The following is a 15,812-nucleotide window of genomic DNA, read 5'->3' as shown; positions in this document are numbered from 1 at the left end:
GATTAGCGTTTGCAGCTCAAAAAAAAAAAAAAAAAAAATAGTCACTTTGAATTTGTGAGATTCATCCACTCCTAAAATTCAAACATCATAAACCAGAGGGAGTGCTAGAACTACAACAGAAAGCAGTCTTACAAAAACAAACCCACTTTATTTAGACAGTGTTCAGGTCTCAGTATCAATGTGCCGGGTAAAAATGAAAAGAGAAAGCTACAAACTTCCAAGAACAGCGATAACTGAGTCTACACAAACTTTATTTTCTTAAAAATACATTACCATAAAATAAAAAGCAATAAAAGATATATATGAGCATGAGGAAGGGCAGGGTTTCACCCTGTTTTTCGTGATATACAGCCTGGAAAGTTTTGGAAGAGGAAATGCGCGTGTATCTGTGTGTGTCAGAGTGTGTGTGTGTGTGTGTGAGTGTGTGTGTGAAGTGTAGTATAGTGGGGTGGGCCATGTTGAAGTGAGGGCTTGGTTCACCTGAGGAGGAGGAGGACGACAGCCTCCACACAGCAGTAATGCAGCAGTCACATGGGCACACACAAAGAAAAGAGAGAAAGAGAGAGAAAAAGAAAGAACAGCCATAACAGGAAGAGAGAAGAAGAGAAGAGAGGTAGTAAAGTGAGAGGTAGAGCGAGGCGGGGCAGCTACTCTGTCAGCACCTAAGGGAGGAGCACAAAAGGCCAGCTACACCTAAGATAAGCAAAGTTCCTCCATCACTTCAGTGTGATACCATATACACCTCCATTTTCATTCTCAGAGAGAACCAAACGGAGGTTTTTAATGTGTGTTTGTGTGTGTTCGTACATCTGAAGCAAACAAAGGTTAATGCGTGTGTGGGTACATCTCTAAAAACAGCAGTTTGGTGGGCTCTCGTTCGGAGTTACAGTACTCAGGACAGCGGAGCACTCGTGGCGGTGTGAGTTACGATCTCTCATTGATCTCTGGGTCACAGCGTAGCTGACCAAGCAGAGTACCATAAAGCAAATCTGCTTCACACACCGTGCACAGATTGCGTACAATTGCACCGGCGAGGTAGATTATTAGCTAGATGTGGATGTAAATATTAAAAAAGGAAGCTCGAGGAAGCCACCGGGAGCCCTGCTGAAATGGATACCGCACCACAAACACGTAAGGCAGTGGAAAGGTTCTCTGCACGCCACAGGACTCCAGACGAGACGGGACGCTGCCGACAGGCTCGTAGCTACAGTGTGATTTCGATCTTAGCGCGTTTAGCTTAAAGTGGATTAGCACAATATACACATATGATTCCATCAGTCACATTACAGGGAAGAGCCGGGCAGCGAAGTTCCGCAGGAGTCTCTCGAAAACAAACAGAGGAGAGAAACAGAACAGAAGCCAGTGCTCTTACTAGCCAAAAGACGCAGGAACAGCAGCACTCCTGACTTTGTGCCCTGAGCGTGTGAACGTTTACGGGTGAGGAGGTGAGTGCTCAGCTCGATCGAGAGAATTTAGAGATGACCCACCCATCAGCAAGGCGAAACTACAGAGGGCGACGACAGCAGGTCTGCGGGGATCCCGAATTAATCTGGATTTGTGTGTGTGTTTGTCTGTGTGTGGATGTGTGCATGTGGATGTGTACGTGTGTGCGGGGACAAGGTGGGGGGGATAGTTTAGTTTTCAGCAGCACGAGGAGGGGGCGCAGATACAGGAGGTCCCACTGGGCCAGGGGGCATCCCATCAGGCTGTGCGGTTGGAGGTGGACCTGGGTCTATAAGGAGACAATGTTGTTGTAAAAACGGAGCCGGAAAAAAAAATATATATACAGAGCCCAGGACAAATGTGCCATGAACAGGAACAAGGACAGGAATTAGCCATGGAAAGGATACTCACACATGCCGTTGGGTGGTCCGGGGTGTCGAGGGCCCATCATGGGCGGCATGCCACCCTGTGGGGGTCCAACTGGGGGAGGTCCAGGCATCATTCGGCCTGGCATAGGCTGACCTGGCATGGGCTGGCCTGGTCCAACCATTGGTCCTGAACAAAGCAACAAAAGACACTTGAAGAGGAGCGCTAGAGAATATTTGCAGAGATTTAAGAAAGTAAAGAATTTATTATAGAATTTATAAATAGGGATTTTTTTTTGCAGAGCATGCAGTATGCCGTGACATTCTAAATTTAAGACTTAAGAACCTAATTTGTGGAATGGCAAATTAAGAAAACCTTTTTTTTTTTAAGAGTCATTAGAGCTGTGCAATTAATCAAATTTCAGTTTCCATTTCAGCTTCCAACAATACAAAACGGCAATAATCAAGATAATATAACTGAGTGCCATTTTCCAAACATGCTGTGCACTTGTGGCCCTCATTAAAAAGCCCAAACCACTGAAATCATGTAACACGACCGTCGTAAAATGCAGACTACTGTGGGACAAGCTTGATATTAAAAAGAGCTGCGTTAAGCTCCATAAAGAGAACTCAAGCAGTTCTCCATGTGGCTTTCTGTGTGTGCGCTCTGAGAATGCAGCTTAGAAACTATGTTTTGCACAAAAAGGATCAAAAGAAGACCTCAAACACAAAACCAGCAGATCAGGGTGCGTGCTGACCTGTCTGAGGGGCATGGTGGGGAACCATGGGATGGTGCATGGGAGGATATCCAGGGCCTGGGTGCCCAGGATGTCCTGGGTGTCCAGGGTGTATGCCTGGAGGTGGGCCGTGTGGAGTTGGACCATGTGGAGGTGGGCCGTGATGTCCTCCTGCATTCTGCTGCGCAGCTGCCTGCTGCTCCATCTGCTGACGAGCCTTCATCTCGGCGTACTTCAACTGCTCCATATGGAACGCCTGTCGCTCTGTCAAAAGCTGCTGCCTCTGGAGCTCCAGCTATAAAGGGAAAAATTCCTGTTAAATCAACAGCTCGACGGGGCAAGGGGGAAGTTTAAATTGATTACTAAAGCTTTACTAAGTGCACACAATTTCGATTTGTTTTTCGAATCCAATCTTTAGAAAGCACTCTAACTGGATCTATTCATTTGGGCAGTGCAGCCAACATCTGGACTATTTACAGCTTGTTCTTTGATATAAATCTGTGAAATTATAATACAATAATGTGAAAAAAGTAGGAAGCTACAAGTGTAGAACTAGGAAAATAAAATTTGCAGTTTGGTTTTAACCATCATATAATAGTAGTACATATACATACATATATATATATATATATATATATATATATATATATATATATATATATATATATACATACATATATATATATACATATATATAATATAATCATATTTATAATGTTCTACCTACCAATAAATAAATGAACCTGATTTATGCAATTAGACAGGCACAAAAATGTTCCTGTGAGTACAAAAAATTAAAAAAGATTTCTAAAGAAAGAGCTGGTGGAACTAGTTTGTACAGAAGTCACCAACATCCTTAACTAAATTCAAAGCTGTATTTAGCAAATTTATGAACACCAGAAGGAAATAAAGTACCACTGGGCTGGGCTATATAAAGACACATACTTCATGCACTATTTACAGCAGCTAAATGGGTTACTATCTTCAGCTGGATTTGCTAAAGCATTTTGTAGAGCTCTTTAAGTCTCTTGTGGACAGCGCCTCTGGTGTGCAGACATAAGACTACAGGATACAAAAGAACCAGGCAGAGCACTAACAAAGTAGGGTGTAAATTACAACCAACTGCAACACTACATTCCATGAGAAAAAAAAAATCTAATTTATTGACTTTACTAAGCAGAGGAACAAATTTAAGTTTTAGGTTTCTGTTTTCAAAATGTGAATAATTTTACTAACTACAGGGAGTAAAATAGCCACAATGCAAATATATATATATATATATATATATATATATATATATATATATATATATATATATATATATATATATATATATATATATATATATATATATATATATAAAAAATTCATTATTTAGGATTTTAGGGTCACCCGTACTTGACAGACAGATTTAATACTTACTGCTTCTTTCTCACGGTCCATGATGGTTTCCAGCTCCTCAAAGTGTCTGAGTTTGAGCTCCAGCTTCTTCATCTGAGTCTCTACCAGCAGAGCCACGAGAGATTTGATCTTCCTCTCTTCCACTGCAGCCAGGTGCTGAGACACAGAAAAACAACAGTGCATGAAATCAAGTTAGCCGCCAGGGTGATAAAACCACTTTGATTGGAGACAGCTGCACAAAGCACAGAGGTACTATTGGTGCCAACAAGGGAAGTTAAAGAATTGATAAACATTAAACCCAGTCCCAGCTGAAGTCTGAGTACTGCTTTACCTTTGCCTTGGTGGCAGCAGAGGCCAGAGCAGCTGCAGCAGCGGTGGCGATGTTACCCTCTCCAATATCCAACTCAAGCTTTTTCTTTCCGTCTTCTTTTTCTTCCTCACCCTCCTTCCCTTCCTCTGTGGTCTCCATGTCCTCTTCTTTGTCTTTCTCTGAAACATGGGAATAAACAGCAGTATGGACTCATTAGTCATTTTAGAGCATCATTAGAATAATTTCACATTATATGGAGTATTTACTTCCATGGCACTTGCAGGCAGGGGAATAAAAGTAAAATGTATTACCGTTTATAGATTTTCTGCAAAACAGGCAGAAAACGGGGAAAACAAGACATGGTTCTATTTTATGCTCATCCGAATAGACTTTAGATTTATAAGTTTTACATTTTTGACTTCAGTGGTGTATAGTAGGTTGTGGCACTTTGCAGTGAAATGTAGCAGTTCTTGTTAGTGTGTTAAAATCTAAAGAGCAGCTCATCTGAATTTATGTATTTGGACTTATTGAAAAGATGACATGCAAAGCATTTAATGACCACTATTTCATTTACCAGCTTTATCTTTGCATACATTTTTATTTTTGCATTAAAAGGAGAGTTCAGATTCAAAAATAAAAATTCTGACATTATTTCAAACCTGTATAAACTTTTCTCCCTGCTAAACATAAGATGACATTTTGAAAAATGTTGGTACACAAACAGCCAACAGTTTCCATTGTCCATAGTACTTTTTTTCCTTTCTATACTACCTACATTTTTCCAAGATCTTGTGTTCAGCAGAAAAACAAAACTCAGGTTAGCAACTATTTGAGTGTGAGCATTGTTTTTTTTTTTTTTTGTGAATAGCATCTTATAAAAAAAAAAAAAAAAAAAAAGTCTAGCAGAGTCCAATGTTTTGAAAAGACAGCTCTGTAGCAACTCAAACATGCATTGCACACACAAGCATTACTGCTCAATTTAACAGGCATTAAGCAGATTTCAGCCAGCATGTGTCAGATTTCAGGAAAGCCCATGAGCATTCGTTGTTGCTGTGGCTGCCAGTGTCTGTACCTGCTGTCTTGGATTCTCCTCCCTCACTCTCTTCCTCTTCCTGCGGCTCAGATTTCTCTGTAGTCTCATTCTTTTCCTTCTCTGTCTCTGTCGGCTTTTCCGCAGACTCGCTGGGCTTCTCTGCTTCATCCTTTGACTCCGCCTGCAACAGATGAGATGGGGAATGGCGAGACATGAGTCAGACAGCATGAGACAACTGAAATGCAAATGAAGCGATGGTACGAATGACTGTATAGAAAGTGAACTTGGAAGAACTAGACTCGATATGGAAATGTGCATTGCAAGAAATAACGCCGGGTAATGATAAATCACTTCTGATATGATTGTAATCAATTCATTATGACAAACATGTGTACTGGTGGTAGGGCCATATCTGACCTTATCAGGCTGGGAATCTGAGTCTGTGTCCATCTTCTCAGTCTCTGCTGGTTCTACAAAAAGAAAAAGCAATGTGGTAGAATGCATTGAAAAAAGAGAGACCTAAAGACAAAAAAATACATCTTAAAAAGCAATTCCAAGTGCAGTGAAAAATTTTGGCTAAAATTTATTTTCATAAGATTTCATAAGTTATTTAATTCCCATAACTTCCTAAAAATGTATGTTTTTTTTTAAAAGTAACCTCATCAGGCCTGCATTTACCCATTCAAAAATACCGTAAAAAGCAATTCTGTAAATTATTAAATTTACACCAACTTAAAAGAAATACGCTTTGCATTAATTTATTTTTCATTATGTAAATTTGTGATATAATGTAGAATTTTCAACAGCCTTTACTCCCGTCTTCAGCATGAAATGATCCTTCAAAAATAATTCAAAAATTATGATTTGGAGCTCAAGGAAAATTTCTTACCATCTAATGCTGAAAACACCTTTGCTGCATGATATTTTTGTAGAAACCATAAATTGAAACCCACTTTTCATGCATTATCAAAATGCATTACTACATCAAGATACTTCTTCAAAAAAAAAAAACCTGACCGATCCCAAACTTTTCAACAGCGGCGCACATTCAAAGAGAAAAATGTGGATGAAACTTAGCCATAGTGGACAATGAAGAATTTAATATGTCATGCAAAGTCAAACTACAGGGCCTGACAGCACACAAGGCAAAAAACACTAAAAACAAAAAAGCCATTAAGGAAGAGTACAGCATGACCAAGTGAGTGAATGTCCTTTTGAACAGGCATTAGAGCATCAGATCTCCACAAAGAGTTGTGGCATCGAAGCCTTTAAAAAGGTATGTGTGGCAAAGCCTGCACTGGCACACCATGTCACACTAGGTCACTCCATTGACCCAGTTTCAACCCCTCCCATGTCTGCCATCTGCCAGCGCTGCTTAAAGCCATCAGCTACCATTGTATGCAGTCACACACTGCCTTTGGTGCTGTGCTGACTCATAATTAATGTATTACAAGTTCTATAAAATTCTGAAAGATGCGCAGGTGAGATTTATATCATATTCTTTTTTTTATTTGACTCCAATGGTTATAAAATCGCGACAAGCCCATGCTCAGCTGATCAGGGTCATTGGGTTTGTCTATTAGTCTACAGATGTTGATCTGATGCCACCTGGTGGAAGAAGATAGAACTACACGGAAGCAACGAGCAAGATGGAAAACATCCTTCACAGCTGCTGATGAGTTCACCTAATCTCACTGCATAAAATTACCTGTCTTCTCTGGTTCTTCAGGTGCAGTACCGGCAATACCACTGCTCTCCAGGCCGAACGCTGGGTCTACTTTTCCTGTGCTGCGTGCAGCTTCCTGTACCTTTTTCACATGAGCCTCCACCAGCTCTGTGGGAACCTCCTCACGCACACGCGAGAACTCCTCTACAAACGCAATGGACAGAAAACATTTTAAAATACAGACAATAACACACAATGTTGCTCGTTCTAAGCTACTTTGAGTTTCAGAATCACATTACTTTGCAAAGCAGAAGCTCTGAATGTGAATTTCTCAAACAGTTGACTCAAACTACACAAATAACTGGTTTTGTGCTACAAACAAGTTAATTTAGAATAAATTCAGCAATGAAATGAAAGTTTTAAGTGAGCCAATGAGTCAATTCAGTCACTTGCTAAGTTTCTGAATGAATCAGCGGTCTGAACTAAACACCTAAATGAATAAATTACTTGCTCTTTAATTTGCAGTTTTAGTTTCATATTTAGAGTGTCATTTCAATATGAAAAAATTTCATATTTCTTTATTAATTTTTTTAATCCTATTGATGCCTATTTGAAACCGATTAATTTATACCATTATGTAGCACTTCACTCATGCTACCTCTGAACAGTTTGGCTAAATGCCACTTCTGGAGGAAAAAAAAAAAAAAAAAAAAAAAAAAAAAAAGGTATGATCACATTGTAGCCTTAAAAGTTTGTGTAATAAATTGTCTAATCAAAATAAGCCTAAAGCTTCATTTTGTAACATTTATTCATTGCTTTTCTCATTTTAAAATGATGAAAATGGTCATTTCTCATACCCCAAACTGATGCAATTAATGACACCAGAAGCCCAGCACACACAAATAGCTACATTCTCATGCTAAAAATAAGGTGGCTACACCAAAACTTGACAACATACCCAAAGCGGCTTTGGCAGCAGCCGCCACACACGGGTCGACCACAGAGGCAAGGAATGCAACAGTGCTCATGACAGGATTTCCTGATTGGCTGAAGGGGATCGGCTGGTAAGCCAAAGGGCCTAGTGAGGCTTCAGAGCTCTCCAGGTATTGATCCTCTATGGGTAGCCGCAGGAAGTGCAGGATGCACTCATCTTGTGTACGGCTACCCACATGCTCCGAAACCTTATTCCAGTCATCCTTATACATCTCCAGAGCCTGGAATGATTCGTTTAAAATATATTATTACTACAAACTGGTACGAAAGGAGAATCCCAAGTCTATAATGCCCATAGATCTCACCTCCAACAGAAGCAATGTTTCTTGCTCAGTCCACTCTCTCCCACCTGCGGTCCCTTTACCCTAAAGAGCAAATGATTACATCAAGAAGCTATGAAAGAAAGAAAGAAAAAAAAGCAGCACTGACAACTAGGTCTAGCATTAGATGACATGCCTTGGGATTCTTCTTTGAGTAAATATCTGTACGGAGGCCAAAGTTCTGCAGGTCAGTTGGCTTGTCTTTGTTCTTCTCTGGGAAGTTCAGCATCTGCTGAGCAGGGGGAACCTGGAAAGAAAAGCAAAGACTTTAATTTCCAGAAGGCACAAGCTTTCTTGTGCAAGAACTGCTGTAAAGGGAAGTGAACCCAGTTTTACCTGTGGGGGGCGGTGGTGCAGTGGCACCAAGCCAGAGGGAGTATCAGCCAGTACGTTGAAATGTGGGGTTGGTGGAGGGCCCATAGGAAGAGGTCTGCTCTCAGCATCAACCTGGTAGTTCACCAGCCCCCACTGCTCCAAAAAGGCATGCACTCTGGGGTTTAAAATAAAAAAACAAAACACACAAGTTAAATATATCAAATAAATGATCCTATTTAACTTTATGCAAGGCTCTTTGCATAATACTCTAATAAATTATGAGGGCAAATGAAAATTCTGACCTCATGACCGCGCACACATCTCCAGTGAGGTTTCTCCTGCAGGAGGTGGAGGTCAGGTACTCCTGAGGATTCAGCCGGTACGTGTCAATCATGAAGTTACGATAAGCCAGATAGCTAAGGAAGAGGTAATAATGAATATGAAAGTTGAGAATTTTTTTTAATTAAATGAAAATGAAATGTGCAAGCTTACATCTCTGGAGTCTTAGATTTGTTTTTGCCATTGAAGAACTCCGGCAGGGCACGCCTCTCAATTTCATGTATACTGGGAACATAAGAAAAATGTGAAAATTTATTTATAAAATAACACACACACACACCAGTTTCAACAAAAATTCTTGTCTAAACCATACAGTGGTTCCCAATCAAGGTGCCCGGGGGTCCACTAGGGGGAGTCAGCAAACTTCCAATTGGATAACTTCAGTTCAATTGCTTCATAAGTATTTCTAATTAATGTGCCATTTTTGTTAAGACCATAAAACTACATAAAATGTAATTCTTTTATTTTAAAATGGTGTATTGTTTTAATAAACAGCTCTTGAAATTAGATAATCCATAGATTATCTAATGGACAAGTCAAAAAGATCCTCAAAAAGGTCCTCAAAAATATTCCTTCCATCCAAACAAGCTCTCAGGACACTGAAAATCATGTGGTGGAAGGGATTGATACCTGTTGTAGTCGAACCAGGCAGCATAGCTGGGTATAATGATGTGATGGGTTTGTTCAGTCACGTTGTCCTCAGAGTCAATCAGGCGATTGATCTCCGTTTTGCCCTGGTCATCTTCCTCCTGTCAATAAGAATCAGTCAAGACTTTCAGCAACATCTGACTCTGTATAAATTGCTAGGCACTAAAGTAACATATTGATAGAGCACTATAATTTATGGTTAAGGAGTAAGGGTCATCAACAAATCGCTGTGTATCTGAAATAATAATAATAATAATAATAATAATAATAATAATAATGACGAGAACCTTTCCTAAAACATAACTGGATTACGATATGAAACACTCTACCTTGCCACCAGATGCTAGTGAATCATCTTCTTGGTCATCTACGAGGGTAAACAAAGGAAATATAAATGATCACGTAAACTCTGACGAGATATCACATTCAAACCCACAACACATACTCATACACTGCAAAATACTCACCCAAATCAGCAACTGTTCCGCCTTTTACTGGTGTGTTCTCACTGTCCTTTTTCTGATTGACTGTAAGCAGAAAGGCAGAGAACATCAAGCAAAGCAGATGATGTATCAGACAGACTATTCCAATATAATAACATTTAAAAGCTTTCAGTGTAAAGTAGGACAATGAAAGTAGGGCACATCTTGTAATAGCAGAGTGTCTATTTTAGCCATGCGCTGAATTTCCGTGCATCCAGAGTGGGTTATAGTTGCTATAAAAGTGCTATGAACCATGAGCTTTTTATTTTAGACATTTAAGTTAAGCAAGAACTTGTCAGCAAGGCTTTTTTCCCCCCAAAGTCACTTACTAAGTGTACTACTACTAACAGGGAAACCCAGGGTTAAGAGCAAATGTACAATGGCAGTAGCTCACTGTCAAAATAAACAAACACAACCTGTTCAAATAAACTGACCATTTTTTGGCAATGTAACTTCCTCCATTCCTGGTACAGGGGAGGGATCTTCCAAGTCCTTTGTGAGGTCTTCATCCTGCTCATCATCATTTTGATGTCCACGACGTCTCCCCTGGGATCCAGGATTCCTGTTTGAAGTAAATGAATGAGACGGTTACATTTGAAATTTTCATGACTATTTTTTTTGACTAATTTTTTTAGATCAAAAAAAAAAAAAAAAATTGCATAAAAAGCAGTATTAGAAGGATTTATGAAGGATCATGTGACTGAGTACTGGAGCAAAGTCTGCTGGGGAAAAAAAAAAAAAGTCAAATAAATAAGTTAAAATTTAAAGTAAAAGTGGATTTTTGAAAAGGAACTTATGCAAATGAAAACTTTAAATCTGTAAGTGCACTATGTATAAAATTATTACCCGTCTACTTGGTAAAAATTCTAATTCATTCTTGAACTGGATCAATTGACACTTGGCGATAAAACAGTTTCCCCAGTAACGCTGTACACAAAGCAGTACCTTTGTGTGAATATAAATATAAATATAATAAATGAATATAAATATAAAAAAGGTACAAATACAAAGTACTTTTTGACCTTGCATGCATGTTAACCTGTTTGGGACTCTCAAAACCAAAATTTTTATTACCCATAGAGGTATTTTAAAACATGATTACACAAAATAATTTCTATTAAACTTTTTGAACATATTTCATACTAGTCCTGTTTTTACAGTTTTTTAGCAATTAAAATCAGTCCTGGTGAGCATAAGAGACTTTATATTTAATTATAAAAATATATAAAATATTTATAAAATATATAAAAACATTTAAGTACAGTTTTCTCCAACAAGATAGTTACCCTTTCTTGCCCTTTTTACGGGACTCTGCAGGGGTGCTGGGTGGGGATGGAGAGCGTCGCCTCTTCTTGCCGGCAACCAGGGACTTGCGGTCCTTGCGATCAGGTGTACGGGAAGACTGATCAGAACCATGGAGGAGTGAAGGATGAGAGAAAGAGCGAGAGAGAATGAGAGAATGGAACGGTCTTACACACAAGGGGGAGGGGTACTGAGGGGATATTTAGGTGGGTGGGTGGGTGAGGTACGTGAGGGTGAGGAAGAGCTTTAGAGGATGATTGACAAGACACACAGAGTGACAGAAGAAACCCTGCCGAAACCTTAAAGGGTCTGGCTTTGCAACAACACTAATTTGAACATGCACTATATCTATTTCTTTAGCGCTCGCGTCTCTGAGTCTCTTACCACTTCCTCCCCTGGGAAGATCCGCTGGCGGAAACTCACAGGCTTCTTGTTCTCATCCACTTCATAATCTTCCTCATTCATCCACTCGTTGAAAGCATCTGTGTCGATGACCCATTTAGCATGCACCTGAGGGGGCCGCAGAAAATACGGAGAAAACGCTGAAACCGAACCTGGCTGTATAACTGATTATGCTTCATATTGTACAGCTCTTTGAAAAGGGTTCATTTAGCAAATTCGATATATCAAAACATTTACAGATCCCCTTACCCTCCATGGTTTCTCAGAACTGGGCGGATCCTCGACATCTCCATCCACATCACTTGTTGATACCCACGTATCGTAACTGCAGAGTTCATTAATATAATTTATCATTTAAATTAGAATGAATACAGGCTGTTTCATGCAAACATAGCAAAAATAGTGCGTGTATTTATAAAGCACCAACCTGTCAGGGTAATTACCCCAGTGAACCAAAACTTGCTTGTCTTTGCGCATGACAGGACGTAGCCATTCCTCTGAGAAAACAGGCAGCAGAATTCAAAAGGTGAAGTCAAGAATATACTAAACAGAACATCCAACTAAAAGAAATGATTGAGGAAGTTTTGTTCACCCGTCTTTTGTTATAAAAATCAAACACCAACCTTCTTCCACCTGGGCTGGGGAGGGGTAAATAATATGAGTGGCCTTTGACTTATCTTCAGTGATGGTGCCCTAGAAGCGAGAGTGAAACAAAAACATCAGATAACTGCCAAAAACAAACATGGAATTTTATCAACCTTATCAATGCATGTTTTTTTTGTTTTGTTTTTTTAAACCTGATGTCTCTTAATGATGTCTTTGAGCTTGTTGGCTTGCTTTTGCTCCATGTCAGACACAATGTACACAATTGGCCGGGTCAAAGAGTTGTTCTGCAGGAAGATATGGAACATTACACATTCGTGACTGGGAGAACCAAGTGTGACTAAATCAAAGTGCATTCACAATGAGACCTATTTGTTTGTTTACTAATTAATCAATTAATTAAACAGCACAGATATCTACCTGAACGAGAGTCTTCTCTATAGTCATGAACATCTCAACATTTCTATCCATTCTGGATGGGTTTTGCAGATCAAACCTCCTCCTGAAAAAATACAGGCACACCCATATTTAACATATTAGCATTAGCTTTTATGCATTACTTCACTGAAGTCGTTTTCAATGCATGCACGGATTATTCCAACTCTCTACTCACCAGCCCTGTTCGCTTTTGAACTTGTATGCAGAACCCAGAATGTGGCAAAGGGCTCCTCCAGGTTTGAAATCCAGAAAGCTCTTTGCCTAGAATGATAAAATGACTTGACTTAATTTTTTATTGGTGTGCAAATACAAATGTACAGAATTGCACCACAAGAACAAGGCACTGTACTTGTGCTATGCCAAGTGTGAGAAAATAAATTACAGTATAGATCGGCATGGACATTTAAGAGAACATTTAAGGCATAATTCACCTAAAAATGAAAATTCTGGCAGTTACTCAAGTCATTAATAAAACCTTCATTAAACACAAATGAAGGCATCAAAGTCCAAAGATTTCAGATTATAAAAAGGAATCCATTTTATTAGAGTGGTTTAACGCAAGCTTTCGGGAAAGACAATCACATCACATGAATTTACATGATTATTGTTGGTAATATTGGTATAGTTTACACAAACGCTGATTAGCCCATCAAAAATAATAAACAGCTGCTCAGTGCACAATAACAAACCTCACTGATACCAAAGGGTCAAACAAGCATGTTGTTCCGCTTACTATATTATGTGCATTGCTCAATACTTATTTAAATAAAGCTTTTATTTACAAATAAGTTCACCTTAAAGCGATTTACTTATGTTTCACGAACTACAGTTGAAAGAACATTTAGTTAGGAGACTATCTTCAGTTATGTTTTGAAGTGGTAATAGATCAGTTAAAGGCTAATAGATTGGGAATGTGAAGAAAAAGAAGTGTAAACACCGCAAAACCAGACTCACGGGTAGTTTGGTAAGGGCAGGATTGCTGACTCTACGCCCAAACGCATCCTCCTGAAACTGCAGCAACTGCACGACCAGCGCAGCCAAGGTTTTGCAGGTTGGAGAGTCGGTTTGGACATACTGCAGATGAATGAAAAGCAACAATAAATACCAGAAAAAAAAACTATGTATTAGACTTCTATATTGGTGTTTTCAGTAATCATACAAAAATAAAAATACCCTCAAGTTCTGCTTCTAGCGATCATTACAATCTAACCTGAAGAAATAATTCGAAACATGCATCGTACATGAACTTCATCCACAAAAGTGCATTACAGGAGACTACAATTGTACAATACAGAGAAAGTGGGAAAGCATTCTGTAACAACTACTACCTGCTAAAAGAAAAACCATCACACTTGTTTTTTTAAAAAAAAAAAAAAAAAAAAAGTTACACACGTTTTTAGCTCTGCCACAAAGCTGAAACATACACAAAAGCTGGACACATTACTGTTGTAAATACCACGGTATTCTTGACCTATCTTAGTCTACCATGTAAACACAATGATGGGTGACAGTGTTACGTATTCAGTATCATATGAATGTACCTAATATTATACCATCACTTAATCATGGTACCACCAGAACTTCTAGAGAATCAATATTACAGAATCAGTAAACAAACTTCAGCACAAACAACCGAATTATGGCGAGAGCCACTACGACTTCTCTAACATTTAAAGCAGTGGAGTTAATTAAAAGGAGAACATATTTAAAAAACGTTGCAAATAAAGACATTAATTTGGCGTTTTTTTAAGACACAGCCGTTATTATGGCAGATCGCGCATCTATCGTTAGCGCGCAAGCTAACTCAACAGCCCACAACACTGCCGCTTTAATCAACACAAGAGCAAAACTTGCTGACTAAAACGCCAGCCTGGAACCCAAGCAACAACAGCAACATTGCTCTGCTTTGACCCCTTCGAATAATTGCTTATAATAGCGAATAAACCGCACGCAAACACGCGTGCCGCTTCTTGTAGCTATTGTGTGATGCGCGCGCCCCCATTCAACGGGCGCCTCATGAGCCGCAGACCTTCTTATAATGTTTCCCGATCCACAACCGAACTGTCTCCAGCTGAGACACCGTTTCCGAGCTCTCCCAAAATTTGGAAGATGGCCCTCCGTCTTTTTTCCGTCCGATCGAGGAACCGGCGCCCGCCTGGCCGGCCGATGGTCCTCCGGAGCCCGTTCCGCCCGCTGCAGTCGCCGCTGTCGCCATTGTTTCTTTATTAGCGATAGAGGCTAGTCCGTGGAAAATGTTTAAAACAGCACTGCGCTTGCGCAACGGTCGACGCAAGAGCCGTTGGTTGAAAGAACTCTCGCGAGATATTTTCCCTCTTCTGTCAGTACCGCCAGAAAATACAAAAGTATATACAATTATTCGCATAAAACGTATCCTTTTTTTCTTCTCAAAATGATATATATTTCATAAAATTTGGATAAAAATATAATTTAGCAGAACTCGTTTTCCTGACACCAGACAGGCTACAAAACATTTTAAATCGATGCAAATTAAAACGATAACCTTAACAGCACTGAATACGCATTATGCAAGTGAGCTTACAGCCAATAATCATTTTGTAATGTCCAGAAGCACAGGACAGACATATGTATACCTTTACAGATTCAGGGAAAATAGTGCAATCTAGTGGTAACGTGTTGTAATTCTTCCTGTAATATATATATATATATATATATATATATATATATATATATATATATATATATATATATATATATATATATATATATATATATATATATATATATATATATATATATATATATGGCACATCCAGGGGTGGCTTTCCTGGTCAGGGTTTAAATTAAGTCAGAAGTAGGCCTTATCTAGAATTAAAAAAATTATTAGGAATTATTATGAGTGGAATCTCTGAAGATCAAGATTTACTTAAAAAAAAAAAAAAAAACACTAGGCTAAATTATCCAAACACAACTTCCTGTTTCACAGAAATATAAATAGTCTATGAGGTGGCAAGTCTTTGTCATCCATCAAACCAA

At 39.1% G+C, this 15,812-nt stretch overlaps 1 protein-coding gene across 3 annotated transcripts; it reads right to left on the bottom strand.

Moving 5' to 3' along the window:
- Positions 1 to 128: 128 nt before the first annotated feature.
- smarcc1a (SWI/SNF related, matrix associated, actin dependent regulator of chromatin, subfamily c, member 1a) lies at positions 129 to 15,039 on the bottom strand. Of its 3 annotated transcripts, none has more exons than XM_043260996.1 (28): positions 14,827 to 15,039; positions 13,752 to 13,871; positions 12,973 to 13,058; positions 12,780 to 12,861; positions 12,554 to 12,646; positions 12,380 to 12,449; positions 12,184 to 12,253; positions 12,006 to 12,081; positions 11,739 to 11,864; positions 11,339 to 11,454; positions 10,487 to 10,614; positions 10,038 to 10,097; positions 9,900 to 9,937; positions 9,553 to 9,671; positions 9,076 to 9,147; positions 8,886 to 8,999; positions 8,605 to 8,758; positions 8,405 to 8,515; positions 8,254 to 8,313; positions 7,914 to 8,169; positions 6,998 to 7,159; positions 5,707 to 5,759; positions 5,329 to 5,470; positions 4,278 to 4,435; positions 3,968 to 4,102; positions 2,567 to 2,840; positions 1,855 to 1,998; positions 129 to 1,732 (listed from the first exon to the last, which is right to left on the bottom strand). In XM_043260996.1, exons 1-28 carry the CDS (start codon positions 15,010 to 15,012, stop codon positions 1,635 to 1,637), a joined length of 3,303 nt encoding a protein of 1,100 aa, XP_043116931.1. In that variant the 5' UTR covers positions 15,013 to 15,039; the 3' UTR covers positions 129 to 1,634. The 3 variants fall into 3 exon arrangements, with proteins under 3 accessions (XP_043116931.1, XP_043116932.1, XP_043116933.1); XM_043260997.1 differs by having other exon boundaries at positions 11,339 to 11,430; XM_043260998.1 differs by lacking the exon at positions 14,827 to 15,039 and adding an exon at positions 13,971 to 14,141.
- Between the last annotated feature and the right edge of the window lie 773 nt (positions 15,040 to 15,812).

Source organism: Puntigrus tetrazona, chromosome 16, assembly GCF_018831695.1.
Source record: "Puntigrus tetrazona isolate hp1 chromosome 16, ASM1883169v1, whole genome shotgun sequence".
NCBI classification, from domain to species: Eukaryota; Metazoa; Chordata; class Actinopteri; order Cypriniformes; family Cyprinidae; genus Puntigrus; species Puntigrus tetrazona.
Note: the sequence above shows the minus strand (reverse complement) of the source record. Positions and strands in the feature narration are given on the sequence as shown.